Here is a 15,892-nt window from a genome sequence, read left to right as displayed (position 1 = left end):
AACCACTTTTTCTCTCTCTCTCTTCTGAGAAATTTGGAGTAAATGGGTGATCTGCTCCTGTACCTTTACCTTTCACTGTTGTGATCTTTCATCTGCATATAAAAGTTATGCAGTTACATTTCTTTGTCTGCTCTGAATACAATTTTGATTTTTTTTTATTCTGGAAATTTTTGAGGTTTAAAGGGCTTAATTAAACCTATAAAAAGAAATGATTTTGAGATATTTTGCTTACATTTGTAAATGTTTTAACATACTTAATGAGAATTTGCTTCCATCTGAATGGAATCTGATATTTTGGAGTGTTGACTCAAAGTACCTCTTTTTTTTAATTGCAATTTTTTTAAGTTGTTCTTCTTCCCTCCCTCTTTTACGCCTGAGTGCATTTTTAAATGCGTATGAGTCAAGGTGTTCCACCCTATGATATTTTGTTTGTTTGTTTGTTTGCAACAAGTTGTTGTCCCTTTTGGAAATTTACTCATCTTACTGCAAAAGTATTTCAATCATACAGGCAGTGGGAATGTCATGTTCCATGAAATTTACATCGTCTGCCTTCTGAAATAATGTCTGGATTTCCACACTTGGACAGAATGGGTGAGATTCCACAACATGAGACTAAAGATATGTCTGTAAAGAACTGTATTCTTGGCCTCTCCTCTTTTTTCTTCACCTCAGAAACAAAGGACTGCTAGCTCAAACCATAACTCTCGAATTGGCTGCTGGTGATTGCCTCCTGATAAAACCTGACATGAGGAAAAAACTTAGCCAAGCCTGGGACAGACTACCAAGACTGACTGACCACTCTTACCAGCAAGCCAAACCTAACGCCATCCAACAGACATGAAAAAGGACCCTGAGATGAAGTAAGGACCAAAAGACTCTTCAATTCCCAGAAGACAGCTGTAAAGACTATAGGGGGAGGGTGAAAATTGATTGTAAAGTTTTTTTTTCTTTGTCTCCTTCACAGAAATTCATTGTAAGGTTTACTTTCCTGTCTCATTTATATTGTAATCAGTTTAATGTATTCATGTAAGAATTGTATTTGAGAATGGCATAGCAAGTTCTGAATACCTTAGATTTCTATCTAGTGGGAGGAAAGTTTGTCCAAAATGTCTATATTTTCTATATTGTAGAAGCAGCTACACACACACACACACACATACACACACACACACACACACACACACACACACACACACAGAGGGAGGGAGGGAGAGAGAGAGAGAGAGAGAGAGAGAGGTCCCATTCAGAATTAGATTGAAACTATCTCCTTGACTCCTCCACACAAAGCTTTTCCTAGGTTGATTTTTCTCCCTGACAAAAAAAAAAGCCTAAGGAGTGATATCTCCCTTTTAATCCCATGGGAGAGTGTCAATTCCCCTCAGGCAATTCCCCCACTTGAAGAGTAGCAGAAAGGATCTTCAAAACCCAAACCCTGACTGTGACTCAAAAAAAAATGATGCTGCCCAGTTGCCCAGTAAAGCAGGACATGTTGCACTGGTGGTCTCGTGAGAAGGAGTCCCTGGGCTCGTTGTGACTAATTTTAAAAAAATACTAAATAGCTTGGATTGCACACTAGCTAAACTCAATTTGACCTCACTAAAATAAGAACTAGAGCAGGTTCAAGAACCATCCCTTGGAAATGGGCAGCCTATAGGTATTTAAAAGGCAAAACCATAGCTGTGAAGAATTTAGGGATTTCTGCTTGCTTGAAACCTGTCTGAAAGCTCACAGAAAGTGATATCTAATGTTAATTGGCATGGTAAATTGGATATTGTAAATTTCTTTCCAGAAATTGTGCCCTGGTTGCTAGACCTTCTTGGTTGAAAGCTCTCTGGGAGCCACTGAGGGATCCTTCTGCTGTCTCTCTCAATGCCTTTCCATCAGAAAAATTAAGTCTCCCTGATATGACCAGTTTTAATCTTTTGTCAAGAACATGTGCGTTCCACTCACATGTTTTGGAAAAAAAAGGAGGGATTGTGGAAAGCTATCACCTAGCCCCCTCCCACAAAAATCTAATATCCTAGGAAATATTGAAAAGGCAGAATATTACACTTCCCTGGATGTGAAAAGTAAGAAACATGTTTAAAGAGAAAATAGCTCCTGTAGCTTCCTGCCCATCCCCCTTTATCAATGAGCCACTAAAGCCTGAGCTAGTTCACTTTACATAATAAAGAGTTCTCCTCTTCAGCTCCAGAGTGATGGGATTAAGGCAGGTTAATATTGGCCCGTTACCCAACTCCCCACATGGCATCTGAGAACTCAACCAAACCTGGATTCAAAACACAGCCTAGAGAGTTGCCCCTGCACGGCCCCATGGGAGTCTGACAACCAATCAGAATACAAGATCAAGATCAAAGGCCAGAGAGGGCATAAAACCAGGGTCTCAGCTTCTCTTCCTTCCTCTCTTCTCCACCAACATTGAAGCATGTGATCACCTTTTACTGTTCAGGACTCAAGCCATGTGGTCCTGTCCACCATTAAAACCATCTTTCCAAGCAGCCTCCATGTCTCCTGTGTCTTTTTCCCCACTTGGAGCCGAACCCAGAAGGACATTTCTTCCGACACAAATTTCCTGATTGATTCCACTCAAATATTAACCATTTGTTCATACTTAGCTTTTTGAGATCAGCCAAGGTAGTTTATCCTCCAGTGTTCTATCAGTTCCGCCAGCATGCAGATGTCCTTATACAACAATGGGGGTGCACAAAAAACTTTGACTGGGCACTACAACTATCCTATTAAACCAGTTGCTGTGTTTAAGCAACATTTAGACTCACTTTTAGGTTATTGTTCAGCTCTTTTTCCTCTGTGACCTGGGTGCCATGGAACAAAGGACATTCAGCCCAAGAGTCCAGTTTGGATCAAAAATAATAATTTGCTGTGGGTATATAGCAGGTCTTATTGTGGTAGAACCCATCCTATGTTCTTATGCAAAAATAAAATGCACTTGCTTTCTTCTGTCAATAATTGCTGCCCTTCCTTATTTTAATTCAGTGCTGACCCTGTGGGTCTACATCTGTTTTTCAAACTTGGCAACTTTTAAAATGTGTGGAATTCTGGGAGTTGAATCCACACATCTTAAAATTGCTGAATTTGAAAAATATTGTTTTACATTATTGTGACTACTACTTGGCTGATGGATTGATGGGCATTAAATCCAAAACTATATCATCTTACAAGTCACAGGTTTCATTATTCTTCCTTATAGTGAGATATGTGGTAATTGCCTTTTCTCTATACTTGATGTTGAATTTTTGAAAATGAGACAAAGGCCAGGATTCTCCAGATGTTCCCCCTAATGCAACTTACTGAAATTTGGTACCCCACAGATGAGTAATGATATACAGAAACAAATTCTGTTGTGTTAATAGTTTTTGCAAAGATCTGTTTGCACAGAGATAAACCATACTCATGGTTAATTTATATGTGATTTACTTAGTCCAGTTTTCACTTATTATTATAATAATCAGATAGATTAAGTTCACCCATTTGGTTGATGATGTCATGCATATATAACATACAAATTCTCAACCAGTATAGCTAGCCGAAGGTTTTTAAATTTACATCAAATATATCAGGACACTGACTTGAGGAAATCTACCAAAACATATGCAAATTAAACTATTGAAAATCTGTCGGATGTAGCTATTTCTTGTTTAGAAGGTAAAGGTTTCACCTGCCTAGTCGTGTCTGACTTTAGGAGGTGGTGCTCATCTCTGTTTCTTAGCTAAGGGAAGTCAACATTGTCCAAAGATGCTTCCTTGGTCATGTGGCCACCATGACTGTGTGCTGAGACGTACAGAACAATTACTTTCCCACTAAAGTGATACATATATTTACTTGCTTCTGCCTGGTTTTGAATTACTAGGTTGGCAGGAGCTGGGGCAAGTTGTGGGCTCACCCATCACGCAACGCTCGGTTCTCAAACCTAGGTGTCAGGGTTCCAAGTAACACCCCCAACAAAATCAAAACTCCAAGGTAGGCGTTTTCCACAAAGATTGAATTTATTAGAGATGTCATATTGGCACATCTGGGAAAACCTGAATCTGAAGCCCCCAGCTTTTCCCCACCCAAAGTAAAGTCAAAGTTTCTTTCCCTGCATCCACATGGGCGTCACACGCTCCAATCAGGTCACTGTCCCAACTGTAGTTGATTCCCAGTCATGCTTCCCCAGGTGCAGGCTGAACGTCCTTGACTCCCAAGGGAAAATATGTTGTTGTGGCTATACATCCCATACTGTCTCCACCCCACCCCGTTCCCGATCCAACGCTGTGGCAGCCCTGAAGATTCCAAGTTAAAGATGGCTCCAGGGCTGACACTAGGCCTTCCAGCTGATAAGCTCAGCATCTTTAACCGCTGAGCCATCGTGCCCCCCTCCCTCATTTGTTTTTTAGCGACCATAATTGGAACCAATAAATTGGTTGTTAAGCAAACTGGTTACTAAGCAAAATTGCAACTATGCTTATGATTTCACTTCAGCTTTCCTTTGCTTTGCACATGTGCAAAGGTTGTAAATACGAGGATTGTTTATAAAGTTACTTTTTCTTCACTGCCATAATTGCAAATGGTTGAGGCAGTCGCTAATGGAGGACTACCGCACCTACCAGTTAAACTCCATCTATCTTGCAGTAACTCTGAAGCTGAACTACCTGCCCTGTAGAAGCAAGCAGAAAAGTTAATTTCTAAAATTGTTTTTGTGATTAGGATTTTAGTCATTCTATACCTCACCATTTCATGATGCCATCTCAGAGTAGCTTACAGTATGAGTAATAAAAAGGAAAATAGAAAGTTTTTTTTAAAGAAAAAAACATTCGAAACAAATGTAAGGTTCATCCATGCAAAATTCGATAGGTCCAAACATTTAAATAGAGTGCTATAAAAACCCATTATTACCTCAGGTGTTTGATTCTATTTTGCAGAACAATTTGTGTTATATTCAATTTATTTTTCTCCTAAAACTGGTTATCTTTAGGACCAGTGAGAACTCTAGCTCGTGGTCAAGTTATCTTCCTTTTTTCTAGCCATTTGTTCTTCAAACTCACTTGTGGGGAGGTGTGGATGAAGAAAACAAGAAACCATGATCAAAGTCATTTCCTGCTCTTATCTCTGCCACTCTGAACTAAGAGATCAAATGACTTTTAATGCCACTTGCAGAGAGGACATAGGTGAGCATTAGTCCCACCTTCTTCACCTAGGAAATTAGTGCTTTTGAATTGAAAGGAAAGCAAAACAGCCCTAGTGAAAAATCTAAGGGGGAAAACCTGATGAATTTGGCACCAAAGGTAAGGACTGAATACATTCAGCAAGTGCTTGCATACTTTTCTCTCATTACCCCTATCTGGATCTTGTGATTAATTTACTTTAAATATCTCTGAAAATGCCCTACCTAGCCTCTTTTGAAATAATGTTTTTTTTGTGCAAACTCAGAATCTTGCACCACTGTTTTGAGTCCCCATTTGGGCATGTCTGAAGGCAGCCTGTCATTTCATTAAGCAATATGACCTAGGAGACATAACATTATAAAAGTGGCCTCTTTCCCTTTCTTTGCAAACCATTTTCCTTTCACTCTCAAAAGCATTGACTTTTTTTTATGACATTTTTTTTTGTACTGCTTCAGCGTAGATTTTTAATTTCCTTTGTATCGGGCTTTCCACTCTCCGAAGTCTCTTTTCATTCCCCTGTATTTCTTCACCACTCTTTTGTGAAATGATTCGTGTACTTCCTCATTCAAATCATATCTCTTTTTTTTTCACCGTCTTTTTCCTTCCATTGTCCTCAATTTTTAATTTTGTGTTTACTTTTAACTCCCACTTCATCTTTAGAGGTCCGTAGTCCTTTCCAACTGAATGCATTAAATTTCCATGTAATGGCCTGACTGATAGCGGTGGGTTGCACATTTAGTTACCACTGGTTCGCAAAGCACATGCCAGCATGCTTCAGGCACATGAAGTGGGCTCGTGTGCATCTTCTGTGCATGCGCCCAGCCTTCTATGCATGTGCTTTGCTCACGGGTGCACCTTTTGCACATGCACCCATCCTAAAATATGTGCCTAAATAGGACAGCATAGAGCTGAGGCAGGTGGTTGGACCCACAATTTCCACTACCGGTTCATGCGAACCGATCCAGACCACTATATACCACCTCTGCTGACTGAGCCTTTAGGATGAAAGGCTGAAGTTTGAAACTAGAAGCCTTCTCAGTCTATACAGTTAGTCCTTGACTTATGACCACAATTGAGCCTAAAACATTTGTTAAGTGCACTTTGCCCCATTTGATGGACTTTCTTGCCACAGTTGTTAAGTTAGTAACTTGGTTAAGTGAATCTGGCTTCCCCATTCTTTGCTTGTCAAAAGGTCACAAAATGAGATCATGTGATCTTGGGACACTGCAACTGTCATAAATATGAGTCAGCTGCCAAGCGTCAAATTTTGATCACGTGTCTAAGGGGACGCTGCAATGGTCGTAAAATATGAAAAATGATCATGTCACTTTTTTCAGTGCTGTTGTGACATTGAACAGTCACTAAATGAACTGTTGTAAGTTGAGGATTACCTCTGTCTCCTGTCTTGGTGCATAGGCTTGGTAGTTCATGCCAACACCAAGTGTTTTCAAAGGGGCACCCCTCTTGGCATCCATCTCCAGCATATGTGGGATGGAGGATTCTCACACGTATGTTGCTCGGGCAATTTAAAAGAAAAAAAAACTGGAGTCCCAAATCCTGGGCCTTTAATCCTGGGGCTTTAGAGGTACGTGGCTTTCCTCTTCCCTTTAGACAGTCCTTCTAGAGCAGGGGTCTCCAACCTTGGCAACTTTATGACTTGTGGACTTCAAGTCCCAGAATTCCTCAGCCAGCATGGGCTTGTGGACTTCAAGTCCCAGAATTCCTCCACCAGCATGGGCTTGTGGACTTCAAGTCCCAGAATTCCTCAGCCAGCATGCGTTTGTGGACTTCAAGTCCCAGAATTCCTCTGCCAGCATGGGCTTGTGGACTTCAAGTCCCAGAATTCCTCCGCCAGCATGGGCTTGTGGACTTCAAGTCCCAGAATTCCTCAGCCAGCATGGGCTGGCTGAGGAATTCTGGGAGTGAGAGTCCACAAGTCGTAAAGTTGTCAAGGTTGGAGATCCTGCTCTGGAGATAATTTAAATGCAACTTGAGGAAGACATTTTTTAGCTTTAAGTCCTCCCATGCCATTGGCAAAAACAGGGAAAAATATAAAGTTACTCAATTTCCAGGGGACTTTAGAAAAATACAAAGGAAAATATGACCAGAGCCATTGGTCTGGATCCAGTGTAGAAGTAGTAGCTGCTTACAAAGTTGCAAAAATAAATAAATAAATACAAATACTGAGCTTGCAGAGAAAGAATACATTTCAGACATGATAAAACTTAAAATGTTAGTTTTGCCTAGAGATATACCTAATCTGGGACACAGATTCCTGAAGTAAAACGTTCTGCTTGCTTCGCTTATTTTTTTTCCCCATTTTCTAATACAATAGTTTTCTTCCTTGGGAATTTTAAGAGGTGTGGACTTCAACTCCCAGAATTCTAGTAGTTGACATCCACACCTCTTAAAGATGTCAAAGTTAGATTCAGGCTTCCATCAGAAGGAAGATGCTGTTTATTTCCATTATCTTTCCCTGGCTCTGAGCCTTTGTCTTTATTTTCAAACAAAACTTTCTGATTCAGGATGACAGGGGCTATGGAGAATTTGTGTTATCTGCTTCTTAATCTCTCTCTGAGATTATTGTAGATTTGGATATTTGGCTGCCTGTTAGTGCTCATGGACTGGCACCCATTCAGCTTACCTTTGCTATACAGTAGTCAATAAAACATAGGGCTGTTTGACAGGTTCCAAGCCACAATGATGAAGTTGGCAATTTTTGATGGCTTCAAATCAGTTTTGGACTCTGGTGATTCATGGGATATGTCCTGGCAATTTTCTTGGCAAGTGTTTTTGGAAGTGTTTTGCCATTGCCTTGTTCCCAAAGCTGAAAGTGACTAGTCCACTATCATTAATTGACTTTGTAGCAAAAGCAGGACTAGAACTTATGGTCTGCTACTTTCTAGCTTGATGTCCCAACCACTACATCAAACTGAGTGTCCAGGGAAGTCACATCTCAGCCAAACCCAAGTAAAGTGTGGTTTAATTACATTACAATGCAATACAATAGCAGAGTTGGAAGGGACCTTGGAGGTCTTCTAGTCCAACCCCCCTGCCTAGGCAGGAAACCCTATACCAGTGATGGCGAACCTATGGCAAGCGTGCCACAAGTGGCACGGGGAGCCATTTGTCAGGGCACGCGAGGCGCTGCTCTGTCAGCTGGCCAGCGCGCATGCGTGCGCTGGCCAGCTCAGTTCACCTTTTTAAAAGCTATTTTTCGCCTTCCCCAGGCTCCAGAGGCTTTATAGGAGCCTGGGGAGGGCGAAAAGAGCCTCCCCTGCCCCCCCGGAGGACTTCCGGAGGCTTCAGGGACCATCTGGAGGCTTCCCTGATGCCTTCGGAGCGCTTAAAACGACCCTCCGAGCAACCCGGAAGTGACTTCCGGTTTGCTCAGAGGGTGGTTTTAAGCGTTCCGAAGGCTTCAGGGAAGCCTCCGGACTGTCCCTGAAGCCTTCGGAGGGCCTCCGGGGTTGGGGGGGGAGGCTATTTTCGCCCTCCCCAGGCTCCTATAAAGCCTCTGGAGCCTGGGGAGGGCAAAAAAAGCATGTAAAAATGGGAGGGTCACGCGTTGTGCGCGCATGCGCACTGGGGGGGTCGCGCGTTGCATTATGGGTGCAGCACGCCTGCACACGACCCCCCTGTGCTCCCCCCACTTGTGGCACGTGAGCCAAAAAAGGTTCGCCATCGCTGCCCTATACCATTCCAGACAAATGGTTATCCAACATCTTCTTAAAGACTTCCAGTGTTGGGGCATTCACAACTTCTGGAGGCAAGCTGTTCTGTCAGGAAGTTTCTCTCAGTTCTAAGTTGCTTCTCTCCTTGATTAGTTTCCACCCATTGCTTCTTGTTCTACCCTCAGGAGCCTTGGAGAATAGTTTGACTCCCTCTTCTTTGTGGCAACCCCTGAGATATTGGAACACTGCTATCATGTCTCCCCTAGTCCTTCTTTCTATTAAACTAGACATACCCAGTTCCTGCAACCGTTCCTCATATGTTTTAGCCTCCAATCCCCTAATCTTTGTTGATGACATTTTGTCATCCTTGCTCGGCCCCCTGCCCCCGCTCACCAGAAAGGTCCCTCCCTCCCTCTTTTTCTATTGTATCAAAAGTAGTGTTGTCTAGTAGTGCTAGCATAATACCTGGTTCATCTGCTGCCTTTCCTTTCAAGGTAAGCAAACACCTCTCCAACCTACCTACTGACAAGAGGAGGGGAGAGGCATGTGGCCCAAAAATATGGCTCTCCCCCAGTGGTGGGATTCACAAAAGGTTTACTACCAGTTCTGTGGACATGGCTTGACTTGGTGGGCATGGCTTGGTGGGCATGGCAGGGGAAGGATACTGCAAAATCTCCATTCCCACCCGATCAGCTGGCAGGGGCCAGTCAGAGGTGGTATTTACCAGTTCCCCAAACTACTCAAAATTTCCGCTACCGGTTCCCCAGAACTGGTCAGAACCTGCTGAATACCACCTCTGCTCTCCCCTCCTCTTTTCACTGTTTTCCTTTAAAAAAGAAAGAAAGAAAAGAATAACTTCATCAAAGAAATAGAGCACTTGATTTTTCAAAGTTAAAAAAAAAAACAGTTGAAAGATTAAAATGTCTTGAAAACTGGACTTGCATGTTTTTTTTTCTCCCCGCGCTAGGTGAAATCGACAAGAATTCTGCCATTTTCTCCTTCTAAACCAAGCAACAGAAAAAAATGGTAAATTTTTTCTCCTTTCTGTGGTCAAAATTAGGTCAGCTGTTGGCTACCTCAGTGTTGGGGGTTGAAGTATTCCCACGAGCATTCCTGAGATTGGACTACTGGACAAAGAGGCTTCATGGAGTAAATGCATAATGCTCTAGTAGCTACATCCCTCTGTCCCCTTGTGCATAGTAGGTCACGAGGCACTAAAAGTATTAGTGCTCTTGGAGTCACAACTCCAACTGCGAGGAAGATGGGGGCAGAATATGGCCACGATCACCATCATGGTCAAAGAGGAGGAACTTCTCTGTAGTGCCTCAAAACCCCTAGAGACCATGGGTGGCCTGCGCATGATGCATCCAGCCTGCGGGCTGCCAGTTTCACAGGCCTGCCCTAGACAGTTTTGAATGGCTTTCTACCATTTCTTAAAGCACACTGCTTCACTGTGCTTTACAGCCCTCTCTAAGGAGTTTACAGAGTCGGCATATTGCCCCCAGAATTTCAGTCCTAATTTTACTGACCTCAGAAGGATGGAAAGCTGAGTCAGCCTTGAGCCTGTGAGAATCGGACTGCTGGTGGTCAGCAGAATTAGCCTGCAATACTGCATTCTAACCATTCCACCACCACAGCTCTTTAAGAATGAGTTAAACATCCTTTGCTAGTGAACTATAACTTGCTCAGGTTGCTGGGGGAAATATAATTCCACACATGTGGAAGCCTGGCTTAAGGATAAGTGCTCAGCTCAGTTCCTCTTTTAGCTCCTTCATCTTCCTCGTTATTTGTCTGTATGCTCCCTCATCCCTCTCTACGATTCTTTCTCCAGTTTCACAGCCAGTCCACCACCAAACTCCACATCGCCAGCATCCTTACCTCTTCCCACCTGGATCAGCCCCCAGACCGGCAGGGTGTCCTTTACAAGAAAAATAACCGCACCGCTTCCTATCAGCGCTGCTGGTGTGAGCTCAGAGGAAATCTTCTTATCTGCCGGGAACAGTCTGGAGACCGGGCTCCTTGTCACCTCATTGTGTTAGAAGGCTGTACGGTGGAATTGCAGGAATCTACCTCGGAGCCTCATACTTTTAAAATCTGCTACCCCGATGACTTGCCTGACCAGTCCTATAAGATGGCAGCTGAGGATCAAGAGACCATGGAAGATTGGGTGCGAGCTCTGAGCACGGCGAGATTCGAGTACCTCAGAGCGTTGGTTACCGAGTTAGAAAGCCAATTTCACCAGTTGAAGAGCCAACAGTACTCTAAGGAAGAAGCAAGCTGCAAGGCTACACACTTTTCCTTGCCACCTCCGAAACCGGTAGAACAAAGAAGATTCTCCCACATAGATTTCATTTGCCTCCATCAGGAATTTGGGAAGGATGTCAAAGAGGCTAGGAAAAAGTGGCAGGAGGGAAAGAGGAAGCATGTCCCAGCACGGGAGAATTTGATGCATTTTATGTAGGACAACCAGCAATCTCCAGACATTTGGCTGTGACCGATGAATTTGGAGGCAGCCAATTTCAGTTTCAGTGGAGTCGGTGTCAGTGAAAAAGATCATTCTTGTTTCAAAATATTGGTTCTTCTTTAAACACTTTTAATAAATGCATCTTCGGAAAAAGTTGGGAGCCGGGTTTGTTTGTTTGTTTGACTGAAATGCAGCAGCGTTCAAGAACAAGATCTCTTCTTAGGAAAGGGACATTTGTGGGTTTCTTACTGTGGGTTTTATTTACACCAATGTCTAGTGAACAAAATCACCTATCCAGAACGAAAGAGTGATTCCCCGCCAGGATCTTTTCCAGCAAGGGTCAAAATAATGATTTCCAGTGAGGCAGGAGGGGGATCCACAAATATTGCAGCCTGATCGATACTAGACCGCAGGGGCCTATTATTAACAAAAATGACCACAGCGTCAGCCCTGAAGCCATTTTGGGAGCATCTTCAGGGCTGCCATAGCCAAGCATGTTGAAGCTGTGGGGATGTGAGGGGGGAGATAAGAGAAAGCTTGAGGGGGGATGCGTAGCCAAATAACATTCTTCCCTGTGGGAGCCAAGGACACTGTACCAGGTGTTGGAAGGGCGTGGACAAGAGCCAGCCGTAGCTGAGACTCTGAGTTGATGGAACTATGGGATGGACTTGTAACCTGGGGGCAAGTACGTGGGGTTTTGATTTGGGTGGGGAAAACTCCCGGTCCTTCAGAGTCGAGTCTTCACCAGCTGTGCCAATATGACATTCCTAATAAATTTACACTTCGAGGAAATTTTAGGCCTCTGAGTTATGATTGCTTTGGGTCTATTACTGGGAAACCTGATACATAGATTCCTAAATGTATGCTTAGAATAAAGCATGGAATCCAGTCTTGAAAAAAAGGCTACCTATACTGGTTTTTGTTGTCTGATACTATCTAGACAGCTGGGGCTACAACTGACAACTTCTAGCCAGGATAGCCACCGGGGTGTAGACATGCTAATTAAACAAGTATTAACAATAGTGATAGCACTTAAGACTTATATACCGCCCCAAAGTGCTTTTACAACATTCTCTGGGTGGTTTATAAATGTCAGCATATTGACCCCAACAATCTAGGTTCACATTTTATCAACCTTTGAAGGATGGAAGGATGAGTCAATCTTGAGCCAATCAGGATCAAACTCCTGGCTATGGGCAGAATTAGCCTGCAATACTGAATTCTGACCACTGCACAATAGCAATAATATGCTATTCCACTTCGGAAGGATGGAAGGCTGAGTCAACCTTGAGCCAGTGAGATTTGAACTGCCGAACTGCAGCTAGCAGTCAGCTGAAGTAGCCTGCAGTACTGCACTCTAACTAATGCACCACCTTGGCTCTTAATCATTAGTTGAAGTCAGCAGTATCCAGGTTAGAGGATCTTCTCTGGCCTGCTATCAATTACCACTGTAGATAAATCAGGGATGATGGCGTTTCCCCAATAATTATCTTTTTCTTCCATTCAGTGGAAATACTGTTTTCTATGTATCATTTATTAAGCATTTCCTCAAGCTTTACTACAAGTTGCAGCATCTGTGATGTTCTATCTTTATTTAGTTCAGCTTTGTGGGGGGAAAATCCTTACTTCAGACTCCAAGAAGAGTCCACGCCTTTTCTGAAGTCTGATTCTGCATAGAATCATTGAGCGATTCTAAGTATAAGTATAATCTTTATTGTCATTGTACTTAAATACAACAAAATTGGTTCTCAAGATGATCTCCCAGTAGTAGCAGATTAGAGTGCGGAGGATGTTATAATTTTTGGGTGCCAATGGAGGGAGTGCTCCCTGAGAGTACCTGCTTTCCTTTTGCAGGAAACTCTTGACAGACAGCAGAGATAAGATGTTGAATACTACTTATTCTGAAGTAAATCTCAAATCTTAAAGTTTTCTGTCTGGATTCTTAAACACAACAAAAAAGTATAAAACTGAACTGTGTGCTATGACCCAACACCTAGCATGCACTACTGTACTTTATTTAAAATTAAGGCAAATATATATATATATGCAATACCAGAATGAAAATTTAGTGGAGGGGGTTTTCAGTTGGCAACAAAGAGAATAGAGAATTGGGTTCCCAAAATAATCCCAGTTTAATTATATATATAATATATAACTATAGGTATAATTATAATCCCGACATATTTATATTTTACTCCTTGTTTTAAGTTCCAGAATATCATGCTTCATTTTCCTTTCCTACTTCTGGCATGTTTCCAATGAAACATGAACACTCACAAAGGTGAGAGGAAAATGACTGTCCAGGTGATGTCCAGCTATTAATTCCCCATTGGCTAGACTAGGGGTCCCCAACCCCTGGGTCGTGGTCCACTGTTGGGCCTTGAGCCATTTGGAACTGGGCTGCAGAAATGGTAGGCAAGCTCACGCAGTGGGCACGCATACCCACTGCTCATGCAAGTGGGACTACACCTGTGACATCCCCCCCCCCCTTCTGCCAGTCCGCAAAGCCAGAAAGATTAGGAAACTCTAGGTTAGACCCAAGGAGTTGACTTCAACATCTGGAGGGATACAAAATCACAGAATGTATTGGCTAGGAAGAGGGGAAGGAATCTCATGGATATTATTTGTAGAAAAAAGGGATGCGAAATATTTAGTGATATCTTGCCACTTAACTGCTTTGAAACTCACCCAATTTGGTACTCAACGCATTTTGACGTGAAAATTTTGTCCTGAACTCAGTTTGGCACTCAATGCACCAGCTAGAATTTGTCAGTGTCGGCTGCCTTGTGACTCACCACATTATTCCTTATGGGAAAAAATTGTTTGGTACTTATTATTTTTGGTATTCATTGCGCCTCCCAGAACCAATTAACGATGAGTAGCAAGGTACTACTGTATTTCCTTATCAGCTTCACAGCTCCCTCCTAGTTAATTAGCCTAGCCCAGTGGTCGGCAAGCCGCGGCTCGCGAGCCACATGCGGCTCTTTACACACTTTAATGTGGCTCTTCTGTGTGCCGGGCGCCCACTCCCTTCCCTCCTCTCGGGCACTTCAAAACAAGCGCCTCTTTCCCTTTTTTCTTTTCGACCCACAATGATTAGGGAGGATCCTGAAGTCGGGCGGGGACGAGAAGCGAGGAGGCAGAAAAAGAAACCGAGGCTAAGGAGCTTCCTCCCGCCTCCTCCCAGCAAAAATCTAACCGGGGAGCCGGGCGGGCAGTAGCAAATTAGCCGATCACGCCGCGTGATCAGCTAATTTGCTACTGCCCGCCGGCTCCCTGATAAGATTTTTGCGGGGGGAGGGGGGGGAAAAGCTCCTTGGCCTCGGTCTCTTTTTCTCCCTCCTCGCTTCCTGGGGCTCCACCAATGGGGGAGCAAGGCCCACCCAGCGCCAGGCTTTGGGCTAACACAGAGGTCTGCAAAGTTGGCTGTTTTAAGACTGGTAGACTTCAATTCTCAGAATTCTGGGAGTTGAAGTCCACCAGTCTTAAGAGCCAATTTTGCAGATCCCTGCCTGGGCTAATATGATTGATGCCCTTGGTGGACTTCAATTCTCAGAATTCTGGGAGTTGAAGTCCACAAGTCTTCAAGCTGTCAGGTTTGAAGACCCCTTGGGGTTTTTTTCCTAAAGGGTTAGGGATGCAAGGATCTTGTAACTTGACAGCTTTAAGACTTGCGTGCTTCAAATGCCAGAGTTTATTGAAACTAAAAACAGTGTACCATCCTATGCATTTTCGGTTTTAAAAATGTGGCTCTCAAAATAAATTTCAATCGTGGTTTTGGCGAGATTTGGCTCAGTTGAAAAAAAAGGTTGCCCACCACTGGCCTAGCCTAATTAGATTCATAAAAATACTTAAGGAACTGCAACAGAAACTTGTGGAGGGGAATGCAAGTTCAAATCTCCAGTGACCATGGCAGATTCATCATATTTCATATTACTGATCAGCAGGAGAGCAAAGTGAAATTCCAGCAGGTACCACCCAGGGACTATTCAAAGAACAGGATGTGCAATGTGTCCAAATCATTGACCCAAGGGGTAAAATGCTTCAAAAGGCTGACCCAACTGGAGGCTTTGCTATGGATCAAGACTTCCACCTGCCAGGCCTGTCCATACGAGGCTTGGATGATCAGATCATTCATTTGGCAGCTGCCAAAGAAGCCGCAATCTCCATTTCCATTTCCTACAGTTTTCCCTCTGAAGGGGAAAACAAATCTGGGATGGCACCATAAGAGTTGGAACAACCTTGGACAGGATACGGGGAAAAACAACCACCCTCACATCTCTATCCATTTTGCCCCCTGTCCTCATAGGGCAGCGATGGAGAACCTTTTTTGGCTTGCATGCCACAAGTGGGGGGAGCGCAGGGGGGTCGTGTGCGGGCGTGCCGCACCCATAATGCAATGCACGACACCCCCCCAGTGCGCGTGCACACAACAGGCGCGACCCTCCCATTTTTACATGCTTTTTTCACCCTCCCCAGGCTCCAGAGGCTTTATAGGAGCCTGGGGAGGGAGGCTTCCCTGACGCCTTCGGAGCGCTCAAAACGACCCTCCGAGCAAACCGGAAGTCATTTCCAGTTTGCTCGGAGGGTCA

At 43.6% G+C, this 15,892-nt stretch overlaps 1 protein-coding gene across 3 annotated transcripts; it reads left to right on the top strand.

Annotated features, from left to right (window-relative positions):
- Positions 1–3,990: 3,990 nt before the first annotated feature.
- On the top strand, positions 3,991–14,497 carry LOC309381246 (sesquipedalian-1-like). 3 transcript variants are annotated; one of them, XM_081932006.1, is made up of 3 exons: positions 3,991–5,282; positions 9,804–9,862; positions 10,668–14,497. In XM_081932006.1, exons 2-3 carry the CDS (start codon positions 9,860–9,862, stop codon positions 11,295–11,297), a joined length of 633 nt encoding a protein of 210 aa, XP_081788132.1. In that variant the 5' UTR covers positions 3,991–5,282; positions 9,804–9,859; the 3' UTR covers positions 11,298–14,497. The 3 variants fall into 3 exon arrangements, with proteins under 3 accessions (XP_081788132.1, XP_081788131.1, XP_081788130.1); XM_081932005.1 differs by lacking the exon at positions 9,804–9,862; XM_081932004.1 differs by having other exon boundaries at positions 9,804–14,497.
- The last annotated feature ends 1,395 nt before the right edge of the window (positions 14,498–15,892 follow it).

Source organism: Natrix helvetica, assembly GCF_964273705.1.
Source record: "Natrix helvetica genome assembly, chromosome: Z".
Lineage (NCBI taxonomy): Eukaryota > Metazoa > Chordata > Lepidosauria > Squamata > Natricidae > Natrix > Natrix helvetica.
The sequence above is the reverse complement of the archived record's forward strand: the minus strand, read 5'-3'. Positions and strand labels throughout refer to the sequence as shown.